Below are 15,992 nucleotides of genomic sequence, written 5' to 3' on the forward strand. Positions count from 1 at the left end.
GTACCCAAAAGGACATCAGTCAGGGCTTCACTGAACGGCAAAAGGGGTTCGGATGTGGAAGCCCCTGGCTGAAGCACCTCCGTCAGGAGACTGGACGTGACCTCTACAGAAGGAAGCTCAAGACCAAGGACCTCAGCTACCCTACTGACCCCCATACCATAAGTTGCTGCCTCCGCCATAGCCACAGTAGGAGGAGACAGCATGCCAGCATATGGAGAAGTATCCAGACCACTGGCGTCGCCCAATTCCTGTGCTCAGTCCAAAGGTGGGTCATCCTGGCATTCATAAGGGTCCAAGGACTCCTCCAATCCTTCCCCGAAGTTATACCCATAGGAAAAAGGGTCCGAATCCGACCTGGGGTGAATAGGCCCCATCGAAGACAAGGGCGTCGTCGGCCGACGCCGCTCAGACTCAGAATTGTCAGGGATAAGGATCGGGTCGACTGAGGGGACCTCGGTGGCTGGAGCCGAAGCCGCCAGCGCGGAACACGAAGGCCCCTCAACCGAACCCCTTGGGCCTGAAGGCACCATATTGGGGTCAACCTGCCCAAAGATGAGGCGCATGGCCTCATACAAATCTTCAAGTTGGGCGGGGGTCGCTTCGGCTCCGGGAAACTCGGGGAAGCTCAGAGCGGACACCGACGCAGGCTCCGAGGATGGAGGAATTGAGCGTAAACGCTCCTCCTGCGTCGCGGCAGCCGAGCGATGGGGCAAAGTTGGAGAGCGATGGGACCTCTTCGACAACTTCTTTTTCTTACCGGCACCTGAAGATTTTGAAGACGAGTAGTGGTGATGGCTCCACAATCGGCCTCAAGACCTTCCTCTTGATCGATACTGGGACTTACGGGGAGTCGAGTGCCGGGCCGCCATGATTTTGAGGGACCGCTCCCGCAAGGGCCTTCGGGTGCTTGGCTCGGCACTCTGAGCACGACTTCAGGTCATGGTCACGCTCAAGATACCACAAACACGATGCAGATCCGTCACAGACATCATGCAGTGACGGTCCTCGCACAGTTTGAAACCGGTCTACGGGGACGCACCAAATATCTCACAAAAACTCGACAAAACGGTCGAAGTCGGTCAAAAAGAGACCAGGGTAGCTCTCTGGATCAGCGTGTGGCGCAGAAAGAAAAGAACTAACGTCAATGCGCGAAGGCGGCATCTACGTACTACTCCCAATGTCATCCCGGCGACTGCGACGCCAACAAATCCCGCAGAGTCGACTGATGCCACCTACTGACGCGCAAGGATATTGCTCAAAGAAAAATCTCCGGATCCAATCTGATGCCTGGGGGAAATTCTCAGGTAAGGAATCTACAACAAGAAGTCTCTATCAGATTCTTGTCTTCAGTCAGGATTTCCGTCCAAATAACATTCCTCAGATTTCACCTCCCTGAGCTGATTGCCTATTTAAGAACAATGCTTGATAAAACAGCATCAGCCTCTGAATCCACTAAACTCAATATATGTTGAACTGCAATTTTAATTTTGAACTACTCTTTTAGATTATTGTGACTACATATGAAACATTAAGAGGCTTTGTAAGGTCCTCTGTGACTAACTTGGATATACATTTTGTACTGAGGAAAGAAATGTGCTTGATGTTAAGTTTGTTATAGTTCTAATAAACTCCACAATAAAGGATTACTTACTTGACAATGGGGAAAAAGCATACCCTGCATGCAAATCCCTGCAGCTTAACATTCCCAAATACTTGTCTCGGAAACAGAGAAAGTTCCAGGTTACACAAGTGCAAAAACAAACTCTTAAGTCAGACCCTCAAACCTGCCTTCCCTTGCAAGAAATAAAATGTTGACCAGATCTCTCTTAGGTAAAGCACCAAGTGTCTCAATATTCTCCCAGCCCACATCAAGAAAGCATCTAGCTTTAACATATTCAATACACCTAACACAATTGCTCATAAAACCACTGAAATAAAAGTGTTATTTGTGGTATAATTTCTCAGGCTCCATTTTCTGGTACTCTGAACCCAGTTACATTATCATTTTATCCCGTGGGTTTGTACTGTCTTAGTAGGTGTGGGCTACATTGTATGCTACTCAATATCACAATCAGGCCTGCACCTCACGAACAATTACTCTTCTCACACAACAGGCGAGAATGATATACAGATGGCCTCTCCTGATCACTTCCTCACTACCTGATTTTAGACGCTGGTTCATTGTATGGTGATAATGATATAACCTACTTGACATTTGATCTTAGACATAAATACAGATGTCATTTGCTACCAACTAAATTAAATAAATGCTTTTGTAAAAAAAAACAACTTTTTGTTAACTTCTTTGAACAGTGCCACCAAATTCATCTTATCCCATCACAATACAATCCTTAGTCATCCTTCTTATACCACTATGTAAACCATCTTCATTCCACTATGACTTACATTATTCTCTATGCCTCATTCCCTTGACTTCTATACTATGTGACATAAAGCACTTAATTTCCAGAAACTTAGTCTAGCCTGTAAACAGCCTTCTGAACTAATGGGTTTACATCCTTCCTTTTCTCACCACCATTTTGTTAGCATAGAGTAATTTTACTGTTAAGTGAAACTTCCTAAGAAATGATTCTGAAGTAATCTTAAATTCAGTATGTTCTACCTCAAGATGAATTCCATTCTCCAGGCGTCACATAAAATGGATTATTAATATGCAATTTTTAAAATCAAGATTACTTTTTAGAATTGTATTTTTAATCTATGTGTTGTTTACTACCACACACCTTAAAATCTTTTAAGCAGCAATAAAGAAAGACTGCATAATGTATATGCTTTGCAGTGATATAAATTGGATGGAATATGAACAGACATCAGACACAACAAAGTTAACATGGGAGGAAAACTCTGCTCATATTAATCAAAATATATATTTTTTAAACTTCCTACTACTATGTCATTACAAAATGAACTACAAGTTCTTCCCTTCAGGAATAGGCAACTCAAGGAGCATTTGCTATTTCATGAAATGTAACACACAATACCCTGCCCTTCACGTAATACAGAAACAAATACTTAAACTGTACCTGTACTGCCAAAAGCAAAATTCCCAGAATTACTCGTAGCCAAATCTGCAAATGACTGGCCAGTCGATGAGCTAAATCCAAATTGGTCAAAGTTCTTCAGCCCTAAAATGAATAGTAAAAATATGTTAAAGTCAAAACATACCACAGCAATCATGGGAATAGAAAATAATTTCACATTTGCATATCCAACCTTAGATCAACTCATTTGAAAATAGTTTTTCTTTTGAAGTAATTTGCAGATATTTCCTGGGTTCAACATGTTTAACTTGTACAGTTATCATTTAGGCCTTGGGAGACAATCTATTCCTTAACCACCAGCTCCATACGCCAAATATATGATTAGGTTGCTGTATAACTGAGCCCTATTGATGGGCAAAGTAACTTTGAATGCAATCTCTGGCTAAAGTTTAGGTGCAAAGGTCAGCTGGAAATCTGGTGGAACAAGTATTGGCAAAGCCAAAAGGTTTGACGTTTGTATGATGTGCTGATTGGTTGTGTGCATGCACTACAAACATTGGTCCTATTAGTTCTGCTAATGCTTGTTGGAAGCCGTCACAGATAAAAGTATTTGAAATATGGATGCAACCAAAAATCAAGCAACCCCTTTTCTGTAGCATCCACTATTCTGATGTTTTTGTCAGAGCACACTACCCTGTGTTACAGATTGAGCTCAGATGTAAAATTGTCATGCATTCCAATGGAGTAGGATGTAAATGTAGAGAAAAACAGCCAATTGAAAGACAGTGACAATGAAAAACGTGTTTTACACTATTCATGATGTGACTGACAAGGTCTCACAGCAATAGCTGAAGGTTCTGGAGACCATGGCTGGAAGACTGGCCAAAAGCGCTTGAAAGTAAGTACAGGACAACGATTCCCCACAAATGGCACAAAAATGACCAACCTAAAAAGAGAAGTGACATTGGAAGTCCATGAAAAAACAATGAATTACTTGGGCAGGTCACCATCATCTTTGGGAGCACTTGCACACGATAAGGGGCTCCATGCCCCAAATACTGTGTCGCCCTCACTGGTGGACTCCAAGCTCTACCGGACATCGCAGTAGCAAGGGGGCGAGGCTTGCTTCCGAAACACGCTATTCCGCGCTCACAGTAATCCTGCTGTGCATGACGCACCTTGGCTAAGCTCAGGCCAAGGGCAGGTCTGTTCTGCGCCCGTCAGACAGGAAGAGGCAGGGCCATCCACTCTGGCCCATCTGTTTGGTGAAGTAGCCTCCACTTGTCACAGTGAGTATTCATGAAGAGGGATTTCACTATGGGTGAAAGGAAGGCTGCTGACTCCATTCCTGAACACTAAAAGGAGCCTAAGCTGGCAAAGAAATATGACACAGAAAATTGTACTTTAAAGGACATTGATTGAGGAGGTAGAAGACTTATTAACCAAAGGGTTAAAACAGTCTGGCTCACCTAGCACCAAACCAAAGATAACCTCTTTTTTTTTTTTTTTTTTAAGAGGGAAGGTGCATACGTCAAGTCATACTCGGTCAACCTCCCAATCAGTCATTTCCCCAGGCCTTAACTGTTACAGGCCAAGAAGCCCCACGATTTCCAAACTCCTCTAGTGTCCAGCTGCTTCCAGTTCAAAGCAAGACTGTTAAACTTGCTGTCCGAATGTACCATGTTGAAACCAATTTACCCTGTTGGCCAGTCTCCACCTCAAGAATCCCTTGCCTCCTAAGCCTGTCAGAATCACTGCCACTATGAGCTTGGAGGACCTTTTAGCACTTGTCAGTACCCTAAGGGCTGCACTAGATGCCTTAAAAATCACAGTTTGAACAGTGAGTGACAAAGCACTGGAAATGTCAAACCCAGTCACCATAAAAGAAATTCAATTGCCAGCAAAGACTAGTGAATGTGACAGAGGGGGCATCGCCCAAGCAAATAAATATTAATAATAATTAATATAATATTTCTAATGCTATGCCAACTAGCCAGCTCACACAAAGTTAGTTGTGGTCACGAAGGTCAGGGGAATACACTAGCCTTAAAGTTAAGGCTGCACACTGGTGGGGGGGGGATCATTCCTCAGCCCCGAGTCATGTAAGACCACCTTCCCTCAAATGGTGTTAGATATATGCACCTTTCGGATAGGTCCAGATTCATTAGTTGGCCCAATATTCCATTTGTACCTGTCAGGAAAGTTATTGCCTCCACAGATTGGTCTAAGGAACCTTTTATCTAAATGACTTATAAATCAAATACTCAATCAGGTGTTATTTGTATAGTGTGGTTTGTCCCCCGAGTGGGTATCCAGGTGCTTCCTGCAGGTGTTTATTGGATAAGCCAGGTTTTCAGTCCCTTTCTGAAGTGGGTCAAAGAGGGTGTATAGCAGAGGTGGAGGACATTCCAGGCTTTGGCGGCGAGGTGGGAGGAGCAGCGTCCTCTGGCACGGCGTATGCGTGGTATCTTTGCAAGGGCGGTGTGTGCAGAGAAGAGGTTTCTGGTCAGTTGATGGAGGTGAAGGCGGTGGTTCAGGCGGGTCCTTGGTTATGGAGGGCTTTGTAGGGATGAGTCAGGAGCTTGAAGTGGTGTCTTTTCTGAGTCAGGAGGCTATGGAGGTCCTTCAGTTGCTGGTTGATGTGGGTTCTATTGGGCAGGTTGAGGATCCGTCTGACAGCTGCGTTCTGGATCATCTGGAGTCTCTGCATGACTTCGGTGGTGGTGCCTCGATAGACTGTGTTGCCGTAGTCCAGTCGGATGGTGATGAGAGTCTGCGTCACTATCTTCCTCGTGCCAATGGGGAGCCACTTAAAGATCTTGCCAGACATGCGGAGCGTGCGTAAGTAGGCTGAGGAAATGTCGTTGACCTTGCGTTTCACGGAGAGTTCACTGTTGAGAATGATGCCGAGTTTGCGGTGTGATATTTCAGTGTGGGGGTGGGTACAAGCTCTGCTGGCCACCAGGAGTCGTTCCAGAGGGTCTCGTGTCTGCCAGAGTTCAGATCCTCCGTTTTGTCCATGTTAAGCTTGAGGCAGGTGTTTTTCATTGAGACGGATATGTTCTTCATACAGTTGTGGAAGTTGGTGGGGTCCGTTGAGAGAGAGAGAGAGCGGACTAGCAGCGTAGAAGATAATGATGTTGTGTGATCTCACAACATCTGCGAGTGGTGCCATGTAGACGTTGAAGAGAGTCGAGCTTAGGGAGGAGCTTTGGGAGACATTGCAGATTGTGGGCTTTACCTGTGAGGTCGGTGGAGGGGGCAGGGGCAAGTTCTGTTGCTGCGCTCAGAGCTGTCTTGGTGCTGTGACTGGCTTTGAAGCCTGACTGGGAGGGATCTAGCAGGTTGTTTCTCTCTAGGTGTTCAGTGAGTTGGAGGTTGATGACCTTCTCCAGGAGTTTGGTGGGGAACGGGAGCAGAGTGATCAGGTGGTAACTCTGGAGCTCTCTTATGTTCCAAAACTAAACGCAGGCTAAAGTGAGTCCAGAGTCCCTCGTTAACAAAGTGACCCACTGGATTCGGAAATGTCTTTCGTTAATACAGTCTGACATAACATATGAACAGCCCTTGTCAAGCCATACACGACTACTACACAATTAAATTGTCCCTGAGAAATCATACCATAGCAAATTGGTTTTTAGCCCTACTTTCTCTCCTCATGGTTCTAATATACAAGTTAAGAGCACTATAAGCATGCAACCCGACAGTTTAAATAGGAGTAGGGGTCCCCATCATGCAAGTAACCCTGAGCAAACAGTTGCCCAAAACCCTCCCAGCGATTCAATTGGAGTTAGTGACAGTTCACTCAAACCCCCAAGAAGTTGTTAGTTCTGTACAATCTCTATCAAAAGAAGCTGACTGACTGTATCAAGTAATGTCTATTAACAAGCAAGTGCGTACTCTTAGGCCCAAACTTCATCATGTAAATTATGGGATAGTTTTCAAATCTTACCAATATTAATTCCTGTGACTAGTCTTTACAGCTTAGTAGCTTACAAAGCAACTCCCATCATCCTTTATCCATAAACACCAACACAAACAACTACATTCTTCTCCCATGTAAATCAGGACAGTCACCATCATGCTTTCAAATGAGCCCCTTCCCCCTCTCCAATTACTGTCCTGGAACACTGCAGGCCAGCATTAGAAAATAAAATGACAAGCCCAGATTGGGGAACCTTCATTAGCCTTTATGACAATCTTTTGCAAGTGACGTGGGATGTAGAAAAATATCAGACTGGGTTACTATACCTTTAGTGTAGAAGCAGTACCTTCCAGAGCTGGGCACCCTTCTGGTGGCATTCTAATTTGGGTCAAGAAATATGCCAAACATAACTTTAAAAAGATTAGAGCTCACTAATAATATCTTGAGTATGTCTGTAAGGGGAAGAAACAGTAGTAAGGTAGATTTATACAATGTATACATCCGCTCTGCATAGAGAAAAAGAATCACCCACGCTAAAAATGCTCAACCAACAACTCTGATAAATAGGATAGTGCATCTCTCATAATTGCCCAAGACTTTAATACCTCATTTGAGCCACAGGATGACTTGGCTTCAGCCACTGACCTAGAAGACGAAGCCAGAAGCATACTTTTACTGGAGAGTGAACCTTTACCTTCATGGACAATCTCTGTCGTACAACTATTGTCAATTACTCTGAATAAGGGGTTGCAAGCCTGTAATGGGAGATTCACATCTGACAGAGAGTGTGCCTACACATTCAGTCGGTGCGCTAGCCAGAGCAGAATTGATTATGTACTCTTAGACATGGACCTCTGGCACGCAGCTACTGATTTTGAAATTCTGAATAAATTGGGTAGCAATCATAAAGCCATCTCTGAAAGGTAATCTGTAGAGTAACACCACTGATTTGGGAGCACAATCAGAGACAATCATGACATTGGATAATCACAGAAAATGCACTAAATGGTCCAAGCTATGTTTCGACATTGATCTTCTAACACAAGTTTATAACACCTTTATTGACATCAATGAACCTCTCACTGAGCATCCATCAGATACAGCTCCTATACTTGATCTCCATGAAGACCTATTTAAGGTCCTGCACTATTTGTGTGCAATGGAGTAAAATGGAAAAACTGCACTGTTCAGCATGGTACCCTGAGTGCCGTAAGGCCAAAGGGCAATTCATTGAAGCTGTTAAGAAGGCAACCCGAGAGGCAATTTATATTTAGAACGAGCAATGCAAACAGATCACTACTACCAAACAGAGTTGGAATAATTCAAATTGGTTTGCCCTGGGTGAGGCATTGAAACAAAGACTCCCAAACCTTGACCTTGTGGCAAATAATCGCTCATGACAGCTCCGAAGCCTATATCTCCATTAAACTATATATTCAATCACAACAGTGAGTGGAACGCTTTATGGATATGTATGCCCAAATCAGTACAGAAAATGAGATAAGACTGCCAGATGCACAACACCTGGCAACTGCTATCGATCCTATACACTTCCAGCGCAAATGCACCTGGCCCTGATAAAGCTCCAGGAGATCTGTTTCGCTCAGAACCCTCTACATGGGACCCCTAAATAAATGCATTGTCAAACAGGATTATGGCAGGAGGCAAAATCCTCGATTCATGGTGTGGTGTTGAGTTAACCTCATTGTTTAAAAAAGGTGACAGATTAGTCCCAAACTACTATCGGCCCCTCAGCCTAATTGATAACCTAGAGAAGATGTTTTACTATCAAGTTCTGGTTAAACTACTTGACTGGGTTGATAAGGCCTCTATTCACTCTCCTCTTTGGGCAGGCTTTTGTTCCAGGCTGAGCAAAGTCAATCAGATCTTTCGATTAAATCTTATTGTTTGGAAATACCTTAGGCTCTCCAATGACCACTTATATTTGGCGTTTGTGGACCTTAGGGCTGCTTTTGACCTAGTGCATAGACAACTGCGTCAGGGATGCGGTCTTGCGCCAACTTTGTTCTCTTTGTATATTAATGACATTATTCATTTTCTTAGCCCATGTGTTCATGACCCCCCAAGGCTGGGTGGCTGTCCCATCCCAGGGCTATTTTCAGACAAGACGCTTCTGTTATCTCAAACCCCGTCTGGGCTCCAAAATTTGCTTAGTTTGTCGTTTTCTGTGATCTTTGCGGGTTAGAGGTGAACACCACCAACACTAAATTCATGGTATTCAAACCCCATAAATCAAGCAGAGATGGGTTCACAATGAAAGGGTTGACACTGCACATAGTTGATCAATTTGATTATTTGGGAGTCAGAATTGATAAATCCAGAAATTGGAAACCTCACATTAAAAAATGTGAATTAACTTTGCTTCACAACGCTTCAGCGATAATAAACAAGAGATACAAGGCAACCCCGCCCCCAAATCTGTCTTTCCCACCACTGAAGCCTATAGGGCAAAGGCAGCAGCCCTGTGTGGGGCCGAAATTTGGAGGATTGAAATCATCAGTGGTCTGACCCTCAAAGAGAACAGCTTTCTGAGATCCCTGTTTAGATTACCTCAGAGCACCCCTATATTCTTTGATACAGGGGTCAAAAGGATTGGTGAAGTAGTATTGATAAAATCCCTTCTCCATCGGGTTAGGTTGTGGTTCACCCCGGAGCTTCAGCAATAGAGGCCTGCCGCAGAGGAAGTCTTGAACTCGGGCAAAACACACCTTTTGCCTTGGCTTGCATATGTTGAATTCCATCTTAATGGCCTGAGATTAAGTAGTTACTGGATAAATCCCTTAATCTATCAATAATGGTACTAAGGTTGCAGTAAAAACTGCTTTTTGGAATAGTAAAGCCACTGCCCATCACTTTGATGCTAAATCTGGGGGCTGGTGGGAGAATTTCTATCCATCAGAGCACAGCCATGTTGAAACAGTAAATGGATGCAATCCAACTGCCACAGGCCTGCACTTTGCTTAAAAGTTCAGCCTGGGTACATTATTGGTTAGTAATTTTACAAGCAAATGAATAACCTACCAAATCAAATCGGCAGCATATGCACTCTGTAATCATGCGTTAGAAGACGTTTTTGGACTAAGTTGATATTTATATGTGATGTGGTTACACAGGAAGGGGAATGGGTATCACGTTTTGACAATTTAGGTCACTCTCTTTACAATTTTATTTAATATTTTTTTTTACTGCTGATCATTTGTATATGTTCGTATGCCTGTTGTATGTCTACCAACATGGTTCTATGCAATCAGATTGAACTTTGCACTTGATTTCACTATTAGCTGCTATGGATCACTCCGTAATTAATATTTAAGATTGTAACTGCAGATGTTATACTATTCTATCAGTACCCAATGTCTGCTGCATGTTAAATTTTAAGCAGAATTAATTATATGCATACAGTTTTTCAATAGGTGATTTTATAATGTTATGACATGTTTTATGGGCTAGTTCCTGAAATAAACGTAATGAACTCAACTACCTGGGTGGATTAGCAGCGCTGTGCAATGAGTTATGTATAACAGAAGAGAAAATGAACAAGGGATGCTGATTAAACCCATTATGCTCAAGTAAGAAAAACTGAAAGACTTGTTTGACTTTGGTAATGAGGAAGAAAAATAAATGTTTTTAACATTCATATACTTTTGTTAGTTATGTACAGAGCATACAGTGAAATGTTATTAGGGCAAGCGTTAGAACTAAGATTGGATTAGGGTGAAGGGGTAGGGAAAGGATTAAGATTAGTTTAGGTGTGGGAAAGGTTTAAATTCACGGCTGGGTCATATCCAGGGTTAGGAATGAGGCTATGTCTTCAATTAAATTTAGACTAAACACTAGGATTGTAGTTCGAATAAGTGTAATGGATGTGTCAGGTATTTTCTTCATTGTGGCATTTGTTTTAAAGGTTATTGTAAAAATATTTTTCGTCATGATAGGTTTGGCTTATGATGTATCCTCATACTGAACTTGAAGCGACACATTTCAAAGGCAATCATTTTCTTATTTAAACCCCCCATTCCTTAGTTAAAAAGATGCAAGCAGCCTCCTCAACAAAGGCTCTGTTTAGTGTTTTTTATGGTGTTTAGATTCCTGCAGCCTACAATCTTAATTAGACGTGGTGGGCGTCTGTCTGCATAGCAATAACAAATTCCGGCGAGAACCCATGTGACTAGTTAACTACCTTATTTTTCTTTACACTTACAGATTAAAAGCTGTACGGTGCAATATGTAACCAGAAAGGAGTTCAGACACAATTAGGGAAGGAAAAGGGCCTGCAAAAGATCACATTAAAAATGGACTATGATTCTCTAAATAGTGACAATACTATTTACAAGCTGTGTTTGAGACCAGATAGCAGCTGAAACTTCCAAAAGCCTGGGAAGATTGCCAGCCTTCACCCCAGCACTAGGGAACTCCCATGGAGTAGCAGAGCTGCTCCCCTGCATCCTTGCAGTCACCCAAGAACCGCTGAAGTCGTCTTCGGACCGCCAAAACCACTGTCGAGCAGCACCATTGCACCCGAGCCACCTAGCCTGTATTGAAGTGTGCCAACAGTGCAATCCTGGCTCCCCGCCTCCCCACAGACAGGGTCTATTATGGATTTCCCACTGGGACCTTCATTCGGATGCCTGTAGCCTCTTTGTGCAGGCCCCACTCAACCGCGAACGTCTCTAGTGACTGCTACCCTGACGGTCCACTGCACCTCTGCACTCAGCCACCCTGGACCAAGGAGAAGAGGACCACTGGTGCCCTTCCATCCCCGAGAATTGCAAGGCTTAAACCAACTCAGTGGTTCAACTTGACTGGCCAGAGCCTGCAGCCTCTTTTCGCAGTGATCGATCTCCATGGGAACTTATTGGACACCTGACACTCTTTTACAGTCTGCACCCAGCCGCCCCAGTGCCGCTGAGGGTGTACTGTGGGTGCTGCTTTGCACCTTGCCCAGTACTCACCTTAACTCCAGGATATTTGTCTTGTGAGTCGCTGTACTCTATTACTTTGCAGAACTTGTTTTTCCTCCCATTGGATAACATTACAGAACTCCGAAATTACATTGTGTCTACTTCTTAAAGTGAAAATAATTCCTATTTAAAAAGTACATACCTGAGTGGTATTTTCTGATGCCTAAACATATAAAATACCTGCTATTTTTTATAAATTGGTGTGGATCTGCTTCTTGAGTCATGTGTCTCATTTATTGACTATTGTGTGTATTTGTGGATGTCTTGCACCCTCTGTGCTAAGGCTGCTCAACCACACTACCCCTAAATAGAGCACTTTGGGATTGCATAGCAAGCTCTGTCCACTAAGTGGGGAACCCCTGAACCCTTTACATGGTATCAGCATATCACATAAATGACCAGCTTCCTACAACCTATTTTAGGATTCTTGAGAACAGAGTGGATGAGGTGCTTTCTGATTTTCTAAATCTAGATACTGCTGCCAGATGGACCCGTATTGACAAGTATTTATGACCACTTGGCTACGACTAGCAAGAATTGGAAGATGCATATAAGCGGCATGGAATACTTTGACTTTGCACCAGGACAAAAGCGCTTCCCCTTGGCCTTGTACGTCTTTGTGGTTGCAGGCGCTCATTCCTGCATTCACTCGACAGATTCAAGTGGCTTAATTTTAAGTGGGCGGGTACAATATTTTCAGGCTCAGTTACTTGAAGCTGTGATGCATTATCTCTTCATTGTGTTTCGGGAAGAGCCTGGAGTAGTTTTAATGGTATTGCCAAGAGTGCAGATCGTTTCAGTAATTCGCTGTACCAGCACTGGCATGGCCAAGTCGGTGCAGTAAGAATTAGGGTACAGTGATCTGTCTTCACCTTCATCAGGACTCCGGGGATCAAGTAAAATTGGAGGAAAGGCATGTACAAAAATGTTGTACCGTTTGATTGAAAATACATGGCCCTTGGTTGCTGGTTGTTGCTCTGGGTGGCAAACAATTTCTGTGTGGGGTGACCCCGCTTGTTGAAGATGTCATCCACTTCCACCATTTAGAGCTCCCACTCGTGGTAGTCTGATATTATTTGAGTGAGTCCACCTGATCACTCTTGCGCCCTGCAAGATTATCCAGAGTGATGTCAGCTTGTTGAGAAAATACCCAGCCCCTTAACAGCTGTGCCTTTTCTGGGAGAGGCTAACACCTCATTCTCCCCTGCTTGCCAATGTAAAACATTGATGTCCTGTTGTCTGTCATGATGAGGACTGCTTTAACTGCCAGTCCCGGGAGGAATGCTTGCAGGCCCAGTCTTATTGCTGGAACCTGCAACGTATTGATATGGAGCATCTTTTCTGCTTCTGACCAGAGGCCACTGGTCTACAGTTCCTGCATGTGGTCCCCCAGCCATTTATAGGCACATCCGTCGTTACCCCTACTCTACTCGATTAAGGATGGAAGGAGAGGCCTAGATTGAGATTTGTGGAGAAATTCCACCAAAGCAGTGACTGCTTCAGCGGTCTCGTGACTTGGACTGTTTTGCAGTTCTTGTTGGACCAGTCTCATTGGGACCCTGCAAAAGGATATAAAGCCTATGCAGGACGACTTCAGGCCTAGCAGAGATCTGTACTACCCGGCTGTGACTGATTGCCTGGGAGAGGTTATTTGCAGTGGCCTGGAACTTCATCGCTCTGTCCAGTGAGGATAATGCCTTTCCCAAATGTGTGCCAAGTATCACTCCCAAGAACTAAAGCTTAATTTTGGTTTCACCGAGGATTTGTTGATGTTTAGAATCAGTCCTAACCTGTAAAACTGATTGATGCAGCAGCTGTAGAAGCCCTTGCATCTTTCCTTGATGGACCCCCCTATTTTTTTTGTAAACAGATTTTATTGACAACTTTGAATAGCAGTACAGCATAAGATGGCTGGTGTGTTCACACAACTCTTCCCTTACTAGTATAGGCGTAAATCTAATGCTAGATGCAAGTCTAATTTTCAAATACAATGCCATTCCCCACATAACTCCCCCATCCCTCAATTCGGAGTCAGGGTCATAACACGCTGTAGTGAAACAGTTGTTGGGCTATGCGAATAACCTTTTAGTAGAATGTAGCATACGTGGAAAAGGAACGAGATTTCAAATCTGGGAAAGAGGACCATCCGGACTAGTTAGTCTGGTCTTTAACCTCTCACAGTAGCACTCAAAGGTGTAGCCAGTCGGCACATGCTGATGTCTCTGCTGGTGAAATTTCCTCTGACTGCTCCTCCGGCTCTTTTAGTCAGATCACCAGTCTCTCCCAAGCTGGGCAACCTCTAGCCAGCATAGCCCCCCCATCTAGCTTCTCTGATGGGCACCTCCCCTTTATAAGTCGCCCATCTCTCAAGTTCTCTGCGCCAGGCGTCAATGCGAATGCCCCCACACTCCCCAAGTGCATTCCAATGTCATGTTATTTGCCTCTTTGCAAAGACTAAGGCTAAATCCTGGAACCTAAAAGTCACCTTCATCTTAGCCGTATGGGGGAACCTTCCCAGTATTCAATGTTCCATCAATTCCGGGACCTCTTTAACAATTACTTTTGCTACTACTCTGGTAATCGCTCTCCAATACTATTGCAGATGAGGGCAGTCCCATAGCATGTGCTTAAGCTCAGCGCCAATCTTCCCACAATGGGGGCACGCCACGGTCTCCGGGTGTAAGTATCTAATATGGCCTGGGGTGAGGTAGGCCCTATGAAGTATGATATAATTAATCAGTTTAAATCGGTCTTCTGGAGTCTCTCGAGTACGACTGCCCAGCCTTTATCAGGAATGGGGGCCCCAGGTCCTCAACCATTTCGTCTGTAACGTTTCTAATGGATGAAGCATGTCACCGCACAGTGCTCTATATAAGCATGTGACTGCCTTAACTGTTCCCGACGAAAGGACCCAATATTGGCTAGCAGCGTGTCTTCTGGGTTTTGTCTATCTGGTCTTCCAATATTTACGAAATGCCGCAGTGACTGCTCTGTGGAATAAAAAGTGACTTTGTGGGATAGCCAAATCTGTAATGAAGTCCTCAAATGGGAGAATCTTCCCTGCTTACCCATCTGTGTCGCCCCAGCCATTCCGTTATCCCATCCCAACTACCGCCATGGGGGAGGGTCTTCAGCATAGTCATAGGCATGGCTAGAGAGTATGGGATCTGCGCTCCTGTTTTCTGTAGGCAGTGATACCAAAATCTACGCATTAATCTGAATTCATGCGAGTCATCCTCCATGGCACACCCACACCCCTGAGAAGTGTTTTAGTCAAGGTTTTTAATGTGGGGGTAATATTCCTCCACCGGGTCTGGCAATTCCCTAACCATTGTATATACTATTTAAGTTGTGTGGCCAGGTAGTAGGACTTGAATTCTGGGACTGCCATACCACCGTCAGTCGATGGTCTTTCCAATTTCATAAAAGCCACTCTCCCCTGCCCTGCCCCACAAAAAGGGATGTCATAAGAGTGTCAAGCTCTTTAAACACTGCCCTAGGAATCCACAATGGCAACACTGTAAAAAAACAGAGTAACCTGGGGAGAATAGTCATCTTTAGGGGGGGCACTCTGCCCGCCAACAAAAGAGGATGCGTGCGCCTAAACTCTGTGCAGGCCCCGATTGATCTAAAGGCTTGGGCCACATTGCTATCCAACAGGTCCTCCTATCGTGGTATATTTTGGTCCCCGTGTAGGATAGGCATCGGGGTTCCCATTGCAGCTCTCCAAGAGCTTCTGGTGGGTTTACTGTTGACTCTCATGGGAAACAGGAATGACTTTTGCCATTTGACTTTCAGACTCGATAAGTCGCCAAATATCTCCAGCAGACCTCTGGCTCCATCTAGATCCGAGGTCTTATTTGGGAGAAGGATCACCAGGTCGTCAGCATACAAGGCTATGCAATGATATGTATCCAGTTGGAGCCCTTGGTATTAGCTTCCCTCTCTGGCCACACTGGCCAAGGGTTCCATGCCCAGAGCAAATAATATGGACAAGGGGCAGCCCTGCCTAGTCTCTCTCTCTCTCTCCAGAATAATTCTCCAAGATCATTTGCCCTGTACGGGCATTTAGTTGTAGGATGC

General features: G+C 44.3%; 1 protein-coding gene across 3 annotated transcripts in view; it reads right to left on the reverse strand.

Annotated features, from left to right (window-relative positions):
• LOC138250083 (E3 SUMO-protein ligase RanBP2-like) overlaps nt 1-15,992 on the reverse strand; it is a 580,259-nt gene that overhangs the window by 119,731 nt on the left and 444,536 nt on the right. For all 3 annotated transcript variants that reach the window (XM_069204483.1, XM_069204484.1, XM_069204485.1), the window contains exon 25: nt 3,045-3,146. In XM_069204483.1, the coding sequence (XP_069060584.1) occupies nt 3,045-3,146 (102 nt within the window). The remainder of the gene's footprint in view (nt 1-3,044; nt 3,147-15,992) is intronic.

The sequence above is a fragment of the Pleurodeles waltl genome, chromosome 8 (genome assembly GCF_031143425.1).
Source record: "Pleurodeles waltl isolate 20211129_DDA chromosome 8, aPleWal1.hap1.20221129, whole genome shotgun sequence".
NCBI lineage: Eukaryota > Metazoa > Chordata > Amphibia > Caudata > Salamandridae > Pleurodeles > Pleurodeles waltl.